Source organism: Grampus griseus (assembly GCF_964374135.1).
Source record: "Grampus griseus genome assembly, chromosome: 1".
In the NCBI taxonomy this organism is placed as follows: domain Eukaryota; kingdom Metazoa; phylum Chordata; class Mammalia; order Artiodactyla; family Delphinidae; genus Grampus; species Grampus griseus.
The window spans coordinates 140,978,556-140,994,496 of NC_139017.1; the positions used below are offsets into that span (position 1 = coordinate 140,978,556).

General features: G+C 35.5%; 1 protein-coding gene across 1 annotated transcript in view; it reads right to left on the reverse strand.

The window, feature by feature from the left end:
* Window positions 1-7,178: 7,178 nt before the first annotated feature.
* LOC309823832 (uncharacterized protein C1orf185 homolog) overlaps window positions 7,179-15,941 on the reverse strand; it is a gene marked incomplete at both ends in the record, with an annotated part of 32,127 nt that continues 23,364 nt past the window's right edge. The window contains 2 exons of the mRNA XM_082656430.1: window positions 7,179-7,573; window positions 8,780-8,816. Coding sequence (XP_082512556.1) covers window positions 7,179-7,573; window positions 8,780-8,816 — 432 coding nt within the window. The remainder of the gene's footprint in view (window positions 7,574-8,779; window positions 8,817-15,941) is intronic.

The window sequence follows — 15,941 nt, forward strand, 5'->3', positions numbered from 1 at the left end:
TTCCTCCACCCCTCATCCCTAGCCTCTGGCAACCACTCATCTGTCCTTTGTTTCTATGAGTTTTGCTTTTCGAAATTCCACATATAAGTGAGATCATACAGTATTTGCCTTTCTCTGACTTATTTCTCTTAGCGTGATGCTCTTGAGGTCCATCTATGTTGTCACAAGCGGCAAGATGTCCACTATATAGTTCTATACACTATTCCACTGTGTATATATACCAAATTTTCCTTTTCCATTCATCTGTTGATGGACACCTGTTTCAGTGTCTTAGCTATTGTAAATAATGCTACAATGAATATAAGGATGCAAATGCCTCTTTGAGATAGTGTTTTCATTTCCTTTGGATATGTACCCAGAAGAATTCCTGGACCACATGGTAGTTCTACTTCTAATTTTTTGAGGAATCTCCATACTGTTTTCCATAATGGCTGCACCTATTTACATTCCCTCCAACAGTGCACAAGTGTTCCATTTTCTCCACATCCTTGCTAACACCTGTTATCTCTTGTTTTTTTGATGACAACCATTCTAAAAGGTGTGAGGTAACATCTCATTGTGGTTTTGATTTCAGTTTCTCTGATGATCAGTTATACTGAGGAACTATCCATGTGTCTGTTGGCCATTTGTATGTCTTCTTTGGGAAAATATTTGTTCTGGTCCTCTGCCACGGCTCACTCTTGAACTGTTACATAGGTGAAAATCCAAGTTATCCAGGGGCAAAACAAGAGCTGAAAGAGCCAAACAGACACTTCAGCTGTTGTCTACCACAGTGGAGACAGATTTAACCTATAAAGACTAACTTGATCTGAATAAGAGGAAAAGCTCTAGCTCTAAAAATAGGTCTAATTTGAATCACTACAATATAATTGAGTGGTGGCTGCTCAACCACATCCCAGATTTAAGCTTGTTCTCAGACCCAGAGCCCTTTGGATAAAAGATGGCCTTTGATGAAGGACCCTGCTGCTCTCCTAAAAATTGACACTGTAAATCTTCCTCCTAGGCTTCCCCCCCAGATATTTGCAACCATTTGCCAGTGTGATGGTGCATTAGGCTAAGGGAAATAACCAGATTTTAAAAACGGATTACTAGATAATTTTTGTGAACTGACACTAATTACTGGAGTTCTAAAATGTCACGGTAGTCCACTAGTCAAATAGGGGTTTATGGAGCTCAGGTCACTAATGTAGTGGTGGTTTGGGTCCATCTCAATGATGGACCAGTAAATTCCAAACCAAATCCATGGTTCTGTCTCCAGTTCCAGAAAGCATAATTGGAATAGACATACCTAACAAAATCTCCATATAGGTTCTCTAACCCATCGAATGAGAGCTATTATGGTAGCAAAAGCCAAGTGGAAGGCACTAGAAGTGCTTCCCCATACCAAAATAACAAACCAAAAGCAATAGCACATAGAGACATTGGAGAGATTAATGTTGAAGGATGCAGGGATGGTGATTCTTGCCACATCTTCTTTCAGCTTGCCTATTTGGCCTGTGCAGAAGACAGATAGATCCTAGAAAATGAAAGTGGATTGTTCCAAATGACTTATTCATGTAGTCCCTCTAATTACAGGTTCTGTTTGGGTGTTGTTGCATTGCAGCAAAAAATCAACACTTTGACCACAACATGCAGTTGACCACACGATGCAGTTTTGTTTCATCTGGAAGGATCAGCACTACACCTTCACTGTTCCACCCCAGGGTTATATTATTTTTCTAACCCCCTGTCATAATCTAGCCCAAATGGGTCTTGATCTTCTTCATTACACAAGAATGGACACCACAGGATATTTGTGGTACCATGCTGACTTGACATAGTGAGTGAGAATTAATAACTATCCTAGATAGTTTGATAAGATATACGCACGTCAGAGGGTGGAAATAAGTTCCACAAAATTCAAGGGCCTGTTGCCTCAGTAAATTCTAGGCATCCAGTGGTCTGGAGCATGTCCAGATGCTCCAAGATGAAAAACTAGTTGCTGCATCTGACTCCTCCAACCACTAAGAAAGAGGCACAATGGATATTGGGGGCAACATAAACCTCATTTGGGGGTGCTACTTTGACTCACTGAATAACTTGGAAGAGTTCCAATTCTGAGTAGTGCCCAGAAGAATAGAAGGCTCTACAGCAGGTACAGGTTACCAAGTTAGTTTTTCTGTCCCTTGGGCCATATGGTCCAGCAGATCCATATTATTTGAAGTTTCTGGCAGATAGGGATACTGTATGAAGACTTTAGCAGGCAAATATAGGTTGATCAGAGTTTATAGGATTCCAAACAAAGCTATGTTATCACCTGCCAATAATTATTCTCCTTTTGGAAACACCACCTAGCTTGCCAGTAGACTAGTAGAGACTTACCATGTGACCATGGCCACCAAGTTACCTTTGAGTTGAGCTGCTCACCATGAACTGGATGTTCTCTGATTCACTAATACGTAAAGTTAGGCATACAGATCTACACTAGATCAAAAATGGCATTAAAACATATAAAATTGAATTTGAGTGGATTCTGAAGGCACAAAGGAATTGTATGAGGAAATGGTTAATATACTTGTGGCTCTTACTGCTGCTGCATGGTCTCCTCTCTTTCAACATATATCTATGACTTGTCACCAATTGACTGAGGAAGAAAATCCTTGACCCTGGTTCACAGATAGTTCTGCATGGTATGCCAGCATCAGCTAAAAATTCACAGCTGGAGTACCATAGCCCTGCTCATGTATGGCTCTGATGGGCAGTAGTGAAAGACAGTCTCAGTAGGCATAACTGAGCAGTGACCTATCTGTATAGCCTGGAAGAACAAATGTTCAGACTGTATAGATTTTCACTGATTCATTGGCAGTGGCTAAGGATTTGGCTGGATGGTTGCAGACTTGTAAGGAGTACAAGGAGTCTAAGGAAGATATATGTAGATAAATTACTCTGAATGGGCACAGAATGTGAAGATAAATTTGAGTCCCTTGTAAATGCTCCCCAAAGGGCAATATCAGAAAAAGACGTTAATAATCAAGTGGACAAGATGATCTGTTCCATGGATGTTAGTCAGCCTCTTCCAACAGTTACCCTTGACCTTGCCCAGTGGACTCATGAACAAACTTGCCATGTTGGAAGGGATGAAAGTTACTCATGGGCTTAGGAACATGGACTTCCACTCACTAAGGCTGACATGACTATAGCCACTTCTGAGAGCCCCATCTGCCAACAGCAGAGACTAACACTGATTTCCCATTCCCTGGGGGGAGTATAAGTCAGCCACTTGTTAACAGGTGGATTACATCAGACCACTTCTACCAAGAGATAGACATCACCTGTGTTCTCACTGGAATATACACTCACTTTGGATATGGATTTGCCTTTCTAGACCACCGTGCTTCTCCCATTACCACCATCCCTGGATTTCAGGGTACCACATTCACCATCATGGTATCTGAAAAGTTGTTTCTGACCAGAAAATAATTTTACTTAACATGAAATGAGGTATGTTAGTAGGGTCATGCTCATGGAATTAACTCTTCTTACCATTTTCCCCACTACCCAAAGCAAGAACTGATAGAATGGTGTGGAGGTTGGTGGGGGGCACTTTTTGAAGACCCAGTTTTAGTGGCAATAATTTTCATGGCCCAGACAGATAATATCCTCCAGGATGTGGTATATGTTCAGGTACTAAGATACGGTGCTGTTTGTCTCTTGGCTAGGATTCTCAGGTCCAAGAAAGAAAGGGTGAAAATGAGAGTGACTCTTCTATTACTCCTGGTAATCCAGTAGTGAATCCTTTACTTTCTGTCTCAGCTGTGACCATGTGACAAGTTACAAAAATGATGGTAGTAGTTACAGGCATTTCACTTCCTACTTTTCTTCCCCTATCTCATTCCCCTACTAGCACATGCGAATAGTGGCTAACCTTAGGGACTTTGTATCCTCCACTGGGGAGAGTGTTGGTGTATTGTTTATTATAGGAGGGATCTTGCATCATGGAATGTAAGAACATGATTGCTATTTTGTTATACAGAAGTTTTAAATATTGTTAAAGTGTAAATGAATGCCAAACTGATGAGTGGACTGAGGTGATTTGTACTCTGTTAACTCATTAAGCTCGAATTATGTTTCCCAGTATCCTTTCCCCTGTATGATTCCGGGCTAGAGTTGGCCAAGAGAGGAATATGTGCAACATTTGGAAGGCAGAATTTAAGCAGAAGCCATTTCTCTGTGAAGGTCATCATGCTTAGATGTGGTAACAGCAGAGAGGACAGTGGGTTCCAAATTGCCCTCACTCTCCTCTGTCGTGTTTCCAGTCCTTCTTCCCAATGTCCAGCTTTTCCTCCTAACTGCTGACCCTATTGACAAACAATGGCCCCAGGGCCCAGGGTCACCACCAGAGAGCAAAATACTGTCAAGGCAGTAGCTACTCAGAGGCACATCTTCCTGTAGATATTCTCACAAGCCTTTCCCCCACCCCTCTCCCCCCACTCCACAGTCTCACTGTGGCAGTTGGACAAGGTGGCTTCTCAGATTATCTGACTGGTGACTTCTCTGATTCTCTGACTTCTCTCCTAAACTTACTTCACTTCCCCAGCTTCTCCTACAACATGTAAGATATAATTCCTGTAATAAATTCCTTTTCTCATACATGATAGTGGTTCATTTTCCCCAATCAAAACTTGACTGGTATGAATAGAGAAATACCTGATGGACTTTGAGCCTGTTCTGTCTGTTCCTGAGGCCCAGTTACAACCTTGTGTTTCCTGTATTTAGTTGCTTAACCATTATTTGATTCTATTTACAAAATAAAAAATTTTTCCTAAGTTAATTTGCATTGGTTTCCAGGTATTTGTGATTTAAAAAAAAAACTGTAACCAACACCCTATGGCAATGTTAATTATGGATCTCTTGTATTTCTTCATGCCTGTGAGCAGAGACACAGACTGCCAAACTCTTTTCAAGGACGTTTATGTAGCAAAGAGTCTTGGAATATATTGTGGCTTCCTATGGTACAAAGGGCACGTGTGCTTACTGCCCATTATAAAATATCTGTTTCCCTCATTCAGTGTTCCTTTCCCGTTATGCAATCCACTGTGCAGGTATTATTTGGGCCTCTTCCTACTGCCCTGTGGGAACTGGGGCTCAGGAAATGAGGCAAAAATGATGTTACTTTGGCTATTGCTATTGCTATTGCTATGACTGTCCTTTGTCACTGACCTAAGAGACATGAAACTGTTGCAGGTTAACTTGTCAGCTGGTATGGATGGTGAAATCTCAGATCCTTCACAGTTCTTGAAAATAAGATTATTTTAGACTGGTGTAATTTCATATGAACTGCTCATTAGGCTTTTCGAATAGAACAATGTATATACCTATGATACAAAGTAACATTTTAATAAACAAGTAAATGTATTAGGTTTTGAAGAAATAAACTCAGTTTATTCTATCACTACAGTGTGACAATTACTTTAAGTGCATAGATCTCTTTATTTCTCATTTGTAATGACAAGAATTTGGCTAGGATGCTTTGGTTATAGTAACAGAAACAAAATTCTACTTTATGCAAAAAAGGTAATTTATTTAAAAATTACAAGGGTACCTTACCAAAGCTAAGAAAAACAGTTAAAAACAGGGCTCAGGGATGGCGGCTAGTAACAGAAATCAAATCTTGTTAGCTTAAGCAAAAAGGGGAATTTATAATTAGGATACAAGGTTGCCTTACTAAGCCAAGGGCGGGAAACACGAAGGGCTGGAACAAGGGAATGGAGCACCGTTAGAAAGCCAGGAATCACATTCTCCTCATCTCTCATTTCTATTCTTCACTTTGCAAATATTTCACTGCTTTCTCACTGCAGATTTCCTGTTTTTTTTCTTTCTAAACCACAGGGTGGGACATGGCAACTCATAGCTACCTAATTTATGTTTCCTCTATTCCAGAGATTAGTCAGACTAAGGCTAGAATCTCTTCTCTTCAACCCCAAATTCCTAGGGAAGCTTTAGAATCTTACCAGATTTAGAGATGACTTTCTTCTCTCAGACAGTAAGATAGAAGTTGGTAGAACACCAAGAGACAGAGACCAATTCAAAATACTTTTTACCACTCCTTACAAACCTTGAGCTGAAATAGCTTATTTTGATTTAGGGATGGATATAGAGAGATGTTCTCACAACCCATGAGATTTTCTCACAACTATAACCAGTAGAAATGACCAGGTGCTTCAACAGAGAGAGGTGTTCTAATACTTTTTAATATTCCCCCTAGGAGGGAAGTGATCAGCCTGGATAATGCTACTACCATATTTGAGACAAGTTTCTTTTCATTTATTGTAATAGGCATGATTTATCTCTTGGGAAGATATGCACAGGTCCTGGTATGAGTATTTTAAGCACAAAAGGTAATATTATATTTTGTTAATTGTTTTTCCCAAGAGAAAGAAAAACAGAGACTAATTACATGAAGGGTATTTGTGAGAAAGAGATTAAAAGAGATCAATTACAGGGTGGGTGTCAGAAATCCCTCAGCGCCATAAATAGAAATTTGACCAAGGGTCTCTCAAATTAGAGAGGAATTCTGGTTCATCTAGTTTGAGTCACATGTCTATGAACATAGTTGCTCACATCTTCATCATAGTGGGGTAAGGGCTGGAGGGCTATTCTGAGAAACAGACATAGGAAAGGGCAAAGAAAATTATTTTCTGTATTCTTCACAGTGTTCCAGGCTCCTCTAGAGGAGCAAAGTTATATTGCTTACGAAAGTCATGGCATAATAAGATTTAAATGGTAGGTGATTTATGTATTTAAAATTCAGAATAGCTGACGGAAGTATTCTGCCCAGCCTTACCCACATTGAAATAAAACTGAAAATGTCAAAGTATAAAGAAATGCTGCAAATGTTTTATTAAAAATGTATTTGTGCTGAAGATTTCTTAAAGTATTTCTCCTATGTGTTGAAATACTCCTATTATTTATTATGCCCTTTGATGAGATACAAGGAGTTAAACTTAATGTTTATGATATTGCTCTAGTTCTTCCTGTAATTTTGTTTCTAGAAATAATTGGCAAGGGAAGTAGGACCACTCTATGGTAAAGATCAAGAAAAGCAATACTAGCATGGACATGTTAAGAGACTCAGAAGCTGGTAATTCAGTTTTAACTTTACATGATTTCAGTGTACACAAAGTTTCAAAAGAAAAAAGTCATTCAATATTATGTTGAAGGTTTTGTATTTCAACCTCTGTATTTCTTCGTGTAAATATTCCCTTAATGTTGTCATCTTTTTGACCATCATAAAGTGTCATATTTAGTACATTTCCAGTACATTCTTCTAATGGAATGGTTGACAAGTATGAAAATACTTTCTCCATTACAGGCTCCCTGAGAAAAGGCATTGGAGGGCTCTTTTTCACTAGGGAATCATCAGAAAACCAGTCATCAGTTACTTCTATACTTTGGCTGTAATAAGAATCAGATGGTAACGTTGATAAGCTTAAGGTAACACTGCCGGGATTTGTTGCCGAGCTAGTCTCTGAGGAGTCACAAATGACCATTTTTGTTGCAAGGCAGAATTCATCTTTAGAATAATCTTTAATTGCTGTAAAAAAAATTAGATTTACTATGAATATTACATATTTATGAGCCAAATCTTAATTATAAGGATAATGTTACTTTCTAAAATTCAAACTCTTCTTAGGGTTTTAATGAACAGGATGATGCAACAGTGAAAATGCTAAGTTGCTATCATCATCCATACAATGTTAAGTATGTAATGGGGAATCAGCAATATTTTCATGATAATCAAGAGTACAAAAATCTATTCTAAATAAAATCAACCTGTTTTAACAGGAGAAGATTCTAAACAGGCTAGAAAGCTCAGTTCTGGAATGTTCCTTAAAATTAGAGATGGCAGACAGTTTCTTAACTATTTATAGCTAAATATTGTCTTATTTAAAAAATAAATTTTAAAATGCCTCCTTAAGCAGGTAGATTACAAAATGTTTGATCCACAGTGGGAAGGGCCTATGAGTTGGCTTTATACCAAGTAAAGTAACAACTAACATTCATATAGTGCCTTACAATTTACAAAGCAGTTCAATATACTTCCAGATCTCATTTATCCTCTCAGTTATTCTTCAAGGTAGTTATTAGCCCTACTTCACAAAAGATATGACTGAGACTGAGACTTAAAGGAATGTCACCAAAATCAGATACAAAATGGACTTCAATCTAGATTTGTGTTACTCTAAGTCCCGTGCTTCTCCCACTACATTATTTATGCTGCACAGTTGTAAATAAAAAATGTTAAGTTTTAGAAAAGATCACATTTACACAATATCCTAAAATATCTTTTATAATATTTTACATGTTAATTTTTGATATGAATATATAACATTGTTAATGCTGTTTTAAATACCTTATTACATTTTATATTCAGCATTTCTAAAATTATGTAGGAGGGTAATGATTTGAGGTACTAAGTCAATATCTAAAGGGTTACAAAACACTCATGTCTTTTAACTCTCCATCATTACTATATGGCATTGACTGTGATACCTTTGGATTTAAAGAAGGGACAAAAATTAAAATTTCACATTTTAATTTAAAACAAGACATTATAAATCTTGTTTTCTAAAAAATATATGCCCATTCATATACTAATAAAAGTTTCCCTTGAGTTTTTATGATTTAAAAAAATATTTAGATACTTAGGATATATTTAGGATAGCCTCTTGATTCTTTAAAATGTGAATTGCTGGAAGTTGATTACAATTTATTCTAATAAATTGTTGAGAGAAAGTACCTTTTTTATGTGCTCTTTCCTTTTTTCTTTGCTCCTCCTACATAAAAAAATGTTATTTGTGTTTTAAAAATTAATAGTTTTTAAACAATTTGATATATATTTATATAAGAATAATATATTTTAACATCATAATAAATTTTTGACAGAATCGTATTTTCCACGATATGAATTTATTTTACCAAACTATATTGACAGGAAAGAAAAAGTGTTGAGGTATCATCTGAAAAGAATATGAATTGGTTCAAGAAGGCAGTCTCCAGGATAGGGAATGAAGGGTGAAATAGAGTTCAACAGGATTATTTCTCTCCATTCTCACTAACTTAGAGTCACTTGGTTAAAACTAGAGAGGGCTAAAAAAGTAATTACAATTCCTAGACTTGCTCATTCTATTAACTAATAACAACAAGAAAGTGAATTCTGGCAGAAGGCTTTTATAAAAATGCGACTATTCTTTTGAAGCAAGTAGAACATTTGATCAAACAATACATTCCAGATGTGTTCTGGGAAGTGTGGTGGTGTAGTAGTTCTCAAACAGGGCATCAGAATCACCTGGTGCGTTTATTAAAATGCTGATTCTTGGACATAATATCAGACCCTACTAAAACAGATTTTCTGGCAGTAGGGTTTAGGAGTATGCAGTGTAACACACTCCTCAAGCAGTTCTGATTCAGTTTTTCCTTAGACCACTAGATAAACAATGAGTTAGTGCATAGGGTGTTTGGTATGCAGTGGGTGAAGACAGAGAGATAATATTGTCTCGTGTTACAGGGGAAGAGTGTGGGTATTCTATGCTGATTTTCATTGTCTTGTTCACCGAAAAAGGCTTGCTTAGGATATACATATATATAGGGTATACATATATATAGGATAACACATAAGTACTTTTTTTTTTTACAACTTACTTTACTTTTTGGTCATATATATAGGATAACACATAAGTACTTTTTTTTTTTTACAACTTACTTTGTATATAGGATATATATATGTATATAGGATATATAGGATAACACATAAGTACTTTTTTTTTTTACAACTTACTTTACTTTTTGGTCATTTTCAACTTTTATTAATATAAATGCCAGTATAGGCTCCTGACTTACCTTGCCTGGATTTAGGACCAATTCAATTTGTGACTCCTGTACAAATTATATTAGAACATTGCTTCTCACACTTTCACGTGCCTATGTATCACCTGGGGGAGCTTGTTAAAATGCATATTCTAACTCAATAGGTTTGGGATAGGGTCTGAGATTTTGCATTTCTAACAGGCTCCCAGGTAATGCTGATATTGTTGGTCTGGAAACCACAGAGTAAGGTCCTAGACTGATTAAAATTCTACCCCAACTAAGGGAATGACAAAATGGGCATTCTTATATATTGTTATATATAAATAGGTATAATTTTTCTGGAGGGCAATTTAACAAATCCATTTCTAGAAATTTATTATGCCAGGTAAATAATTTTGGATTTGTATAAATATTCAGTTACCAGAATGTTCATCACAACACTGTTTAGCATTTTTAAAACCTACAATTTAAAATTCTAAAAGTAAGGAAATCTTTAAATATGTTAGGATATGTGGATATTAATACAATGAGTATTCTTTCAAAATGATACTATAGTATCAGAAGTAAGTAAAGACTCAAAAAAATGATGGGGACGTATAAAAAAGAGGAATAATCTTAAACAAGTGGCTCACTGGTTAAATTTAGGAAAATTTGAGCATCAAAATAGTGATAGTAATGGATTATAATCTGCTGAATAAAATAGAAATCCATGAGTCTATATTAATAATAAATAAAATAAGGAAGAGGGTAGGGCTTCTTTCTCACAGTAGAAAGCCAAATGACAAATATGGATGGAGTGGCAGAATTAGAAAATCATCATATTGTTACAGTTTTGTAAAGATTAGCTCAAGTAATAATAATTTATATAGCTAGTAAGTAGAGTTTGATGAAGAGGAGGATATTTACATGTTTTCAAAGTGTCACCACACAGCTTGTTTATTAACTGTAAGGGTAAAAACAGAAATAATTCAGTGAGGAAAGAACAGACATCATCTTGATTATGTGATCAACTAAAATCACCAGTGACGAGCAGATGTACACTGTACGCCTTCAGATGTGATAAACTGCAAGGAAAAGTCACACTGAGGAACAGTCTATGATCTATAAAATAACTGGCTTGTATTCTTCAAAAATGTCAATATCATTGAAAGACAAAGAATGGAAATTTTAAAATATTTTGAACTAAATAATTATGAAAACAAAACATAAAATTTGTGAGATGCAACAAAAGAAGGCCTTAGAGGAAAATTTAAATATTAAATGTTTATATTATAAAAGAACAAAAGTCTAAGAATAATAAAGCATAAAACTCCAGGCAAGACTGATTTAGGAAAAGAGAAATATCAGGAATAAGAAGAGTACCATCACTAAAGATTCTATAGATTTTAGAAGCATAATAAGAAGAAACTACTAAAAACTTTCTGCCAATAAACTTAACAACTTAGGTACAATGGACAAATTTACTGAAAAAAATTTCTAAAACATACAAAATAGAAATATTTTGTATGTTCCACATCTGTTAAAGGAGCTAAATTCATAGCCAAAAATTTTCTTGGACTTCCCTGGTAGTGCAGTGGTTGAGAGTCCACCTGCCGATGCAGGGGACATGGGTTCGTGCCCCAGTCCGGGGAGATCCCACATGCCACGGAGTGGCTGGGCCCGTGAGCCATGGCCGCTGAGCCTGTGCATCTGGAGCCTGTGCTCCGCAACGGGAGAGGCCACAACAGTGAGAGGCCCGTGTACCACCAAAAAAAAAAAAAAAAAAATTTCTCTTGAAGAAAATTCCCGACCTTGATGACTTCATTGGTGAATTCTAGAAAAAAGTTTGAGAAGGCAATATAGCCAATTCTACACAAAAATTTTTCAGAAAGTAGAGGAGGAGGAACCATTTCCCTATTGTTTTGTGACGAGAATAAAACTGTGATACCGAAATCTAACCAGATATTACAAGATAAGAAAATTATAAAATAATATCCCTCGTTAACATAGATGCAAAAATTATTTAAAATATATTGGTAAATCAAATCCAGTGGGGTTTATTCCAGGAATACAGGGTTGATTTAACATTTGAAATTCAATGTAATTCACATTAACAAAATAAAAGAGAAAACTCATGTGAACAATTTTAAAAGGTGCAGGAAAAGCATTTGGCAATATCAGCAACCCTTCATGGCAAAACAAACAGACAAACCTCTCAGGAAAAAAGGAATAGAAGGGAATTTCCTCAATCTGACTATATGCATCTACAAAAAATCTATAGCTAATTTCCTATTTAATGATGAAAAGCTGAATGTATTCTAAGATCAGAATATAAAAAGGATATCTGTTCTCAGTACTTCTGTTCATCATTATACTGGAGGTCCCATCCAATGCAATAAGATGCGAAAATAAAATAAAAGCATAAACATTGGAAAAGAAATAAAACTGATGTTTTTTACAGATCTCATGCTTGTACATGAAGAAAACCTTTTGTGGTCCTCAAAAAAACTACTAGAAGTAATAAATAAATTTATTTATAAAGGTCATAGAACACAGGTCAACTGTAGTAAAGATGGCAATTCATTACAAACTAATGTATAAACTAAATGTAACTCTTGGGACTTCCCTGGCATTCCAGTGGTTAAGACTCCACACTTCCACTGCAGGGGCCATGGGTTCGATCCTTGGTCGGGAAACTAAGACCCCCATGTGGTGTGGGGTATGCTGCGTGGTGCAGCCAAGAAAGAAAAAAAAAAAGGTAATTTTCATCATGATCTCAACAAGATTTTTTTCTAGCTAAAGTTCACCTTAAAATGTATATGGACATGCAAAAGAATAAGAAAACCTAAAACAATGTTGAAAAAGAAGAATGAAATTGGAGAAATCGTACTGCTCAATTTTATAATTTACTATACAGCTAGAGTGTCGTATTGGTAGAGATAGACACACAGGTCAATAAACCAGATAGAGAATGCAGAAACAGACTAACACATATATGCCCAACAGATTTTTCATAAAATTTACACAAACAATTCAATGGAAGAGGATAGCCTTTTCAAAAATTAGTGCTGGAATAATATGACATTAATAGCCCCCCAAAATGAACTTTGATTTAAACCTCACACTTTATACAAAAATTAACTAAAAATGGATCAGAGATAGAAATATAAAATGTAAAATGGTAATAGCCAAAACAATCTTGAAAAAGAAGAACAAAGTTGGAGAACTTACTGATATCAAAACTTACTACAAAGCTATAGCAATGAAGACAGTGTGGTATTGGTATAAGGTCAGATATATAGATCAATGGAATAGAACTGAGATTCCAGAAATAAATGCTCATATTTACAATCAGTTGATTTTTGACACGAGTGCTAAGACAATTTCATAGGAAAATAATACTCTTTTCAACAAATGGTGTTGGGACAACTAGGTTTATACATGCAAATAAGTGAAGTTGGATCAATACCTCATACTATATACAAAAAACTAACTCAAAATGGATCAAACACTTAAATATAATAGCTAAAACTATTAAATTCTTAGAAGAAAACAGAGGTATAAATCTTTATGACCTCAATTAAGGAATGATTATAGATATGACACCAAAGACACAAGCAACAAAAGAAAAAATTAGGTAAACTGGACTCAAGAAAATTAAAAACATTGGTTCTTCAAACAACACCAAAAGAAGAAAAGACAACCCATGAAATGGGAGAAAATTTTTACAAATCATATATCTAATATAGGATATGTATCTAGAATATATAAAGAATACTTAAAACTCAACAACAAAAAGACAAATAGCCCAAATTTTAAAAATGGACAAAGCTTTGAATAGATATTTCTCTAAAGAAGATATACAAATATCCAATAAGCACATGAAAGTATTTTCAACGTCATTAGGCTTTAAGGAAATGCATATCAAAACCATGACAAGATACCACTTGATGCCCACTAGGATAACTATAATAAAAAGACAGGTTAAAAACAAGGGTTAACAAGGGTGCCACAAAATATAATCTTCATATACTACCTGTGGGGATATAAAACGGTGCAGTCACTTTGGAAAAAAGTCTGGCAATTCTTCAAAAATTAAACATAGAGTTACCATATGACACAGCATTTCCATTCCTTGGTATATACCCAAGAGAAATGAAAACATATACCTGCACAAAAACTTGTATACGAATATACATAGTGACATTATTCATAATAGTCATGAAGTGGAAACAACGCAAATGTCCTTCAACTGATAAATGGATAAACAAAATGTGATATATCCACACACAATGGAATATTATTCAGCCATGAAAAAGAATAAAATATTGATATATGCAATAACACAGAGGGACCTTGAAAACATTATGCTAAATGAAAAGGCAGATACAAGAGACCTTATATTGTATGTATCTATTTATAAGAAATTCCAGAATAGGCAAATCTATAGGTACAGAAAGTATAGATTAGTGGTTGTCTAGGCCTAGGAGGATTGGAGGAAAATGGAGGGGCAGTGATTGCTAAAGGTACAGGGTTTCTTTTTGAGGTGATAAAGGTGTCCTAAATTGCTTGTGAAGATTCTATAACTCTATAACTCTGTGAATATCTATCTAAAAACTACTGAATTAGACACTTTAAAAAGGCAAATTGTATGGTATGTGAACTATACCTCAATAAAGCTATTAAATATAAAACAAAGCAACCTAAAACTAAGAAACTTTTAGAAGAGAACTTAGAAACAAATCCTTGTGACCTAGGGTTAGACTAAGAGTTATTGGACATGACACTTAAAGTATGATTCAAAAAGGAAAAATATACAGCTCAACAACAAGGAAGCAAACAACCCAATGAAAAATGGGCAGAAGGCCTAAACAGACATTTCTCCAAAGAAGAAATACAGATGGCTAATAGGAACATGAAAGATGCTCAACAGTGCTAATATTAGAGAAATGCAAATCAATTACATTGAGGTACCACCTCTCACCAGTCAGAATGGCCATCATTTAAAAGTCTACAAATAGCAAATGCTGGAGAGCGTATGGAGAAAAGGGAACCTTCCTACACTGTTGGTGGGAATGTAAGTCGGTACAGCCACTATGGAGAACAGTATGGAGGTTCCTCAGAAAACTAAAAATAGAATTACCATATGATCCAGCAATCCCACTCCTGGGCATGTATCTGGGCAAAGCTATGATTCAAAAAAATACATGCACCCCTATGTTCGTAGCAGTACTATTCACAATAGCCAAGACATGGAAACAACCTAAATGTCCATTGACAGATGAATAGATAAAGAAAATGTGATATATATATATATATATATATATATATATATATATATATACACAATGGAATACTACTCAACCATAAAAAAGAACAAAATATAAAGCCATTTACAGCAACACGGATGCAACTATAGGTTATCATACTAAGTGAAGTAGTCAGAAAGAGAAAGACAAATACCATATGATATCACTTATATGTGGAATCTAAAATATGACACAAATGAACCTATCTATGAAACAGAAACAGAATCACAGACATAGAGAACAGACTAGTGGTTACCAAGGGGGAGGGGGTTGGGGGAGGGGGGAGTGAGAGGTTGAGGTTAGCAGATGTAAGCTTTCATATGCAGAATGGATTAACAACAAGGTCCTACTGTACAGCACAGAGAACTATATTCAATATGCTATGGTAAACTGTAACGGAAAAGAATATTAAAAAAATGTCTATATATGTATAAATGAATCAGTTTGCTGTACAGCAGATTAATACAACATTGTAACTCAACCATCTTCAATAAAAACAAAACAAAACAAAAAGGTAAAATGGATAAATTGGACTTCACCAAATTAAAACTTATGCTGTTTTTCATTTTGAGAGGATGAAAACACAAGTCATCAAATGGGAGAAAATATTAGTAAATCACATATCTGACAAAAAGACTTGTATCCAGAATATACTCTCTAACTTAAACAGAAAGATAATCCAGTTAGAAAATGCACAAGAGACTTGAAGAGACTCTTCACCAAAGAAGATATATGGATGGCAGAAAATTAAAAATATGAAAAGCTGTTCAACATCACTACCCGTTAAAGAAATGCAAATTAAAATCA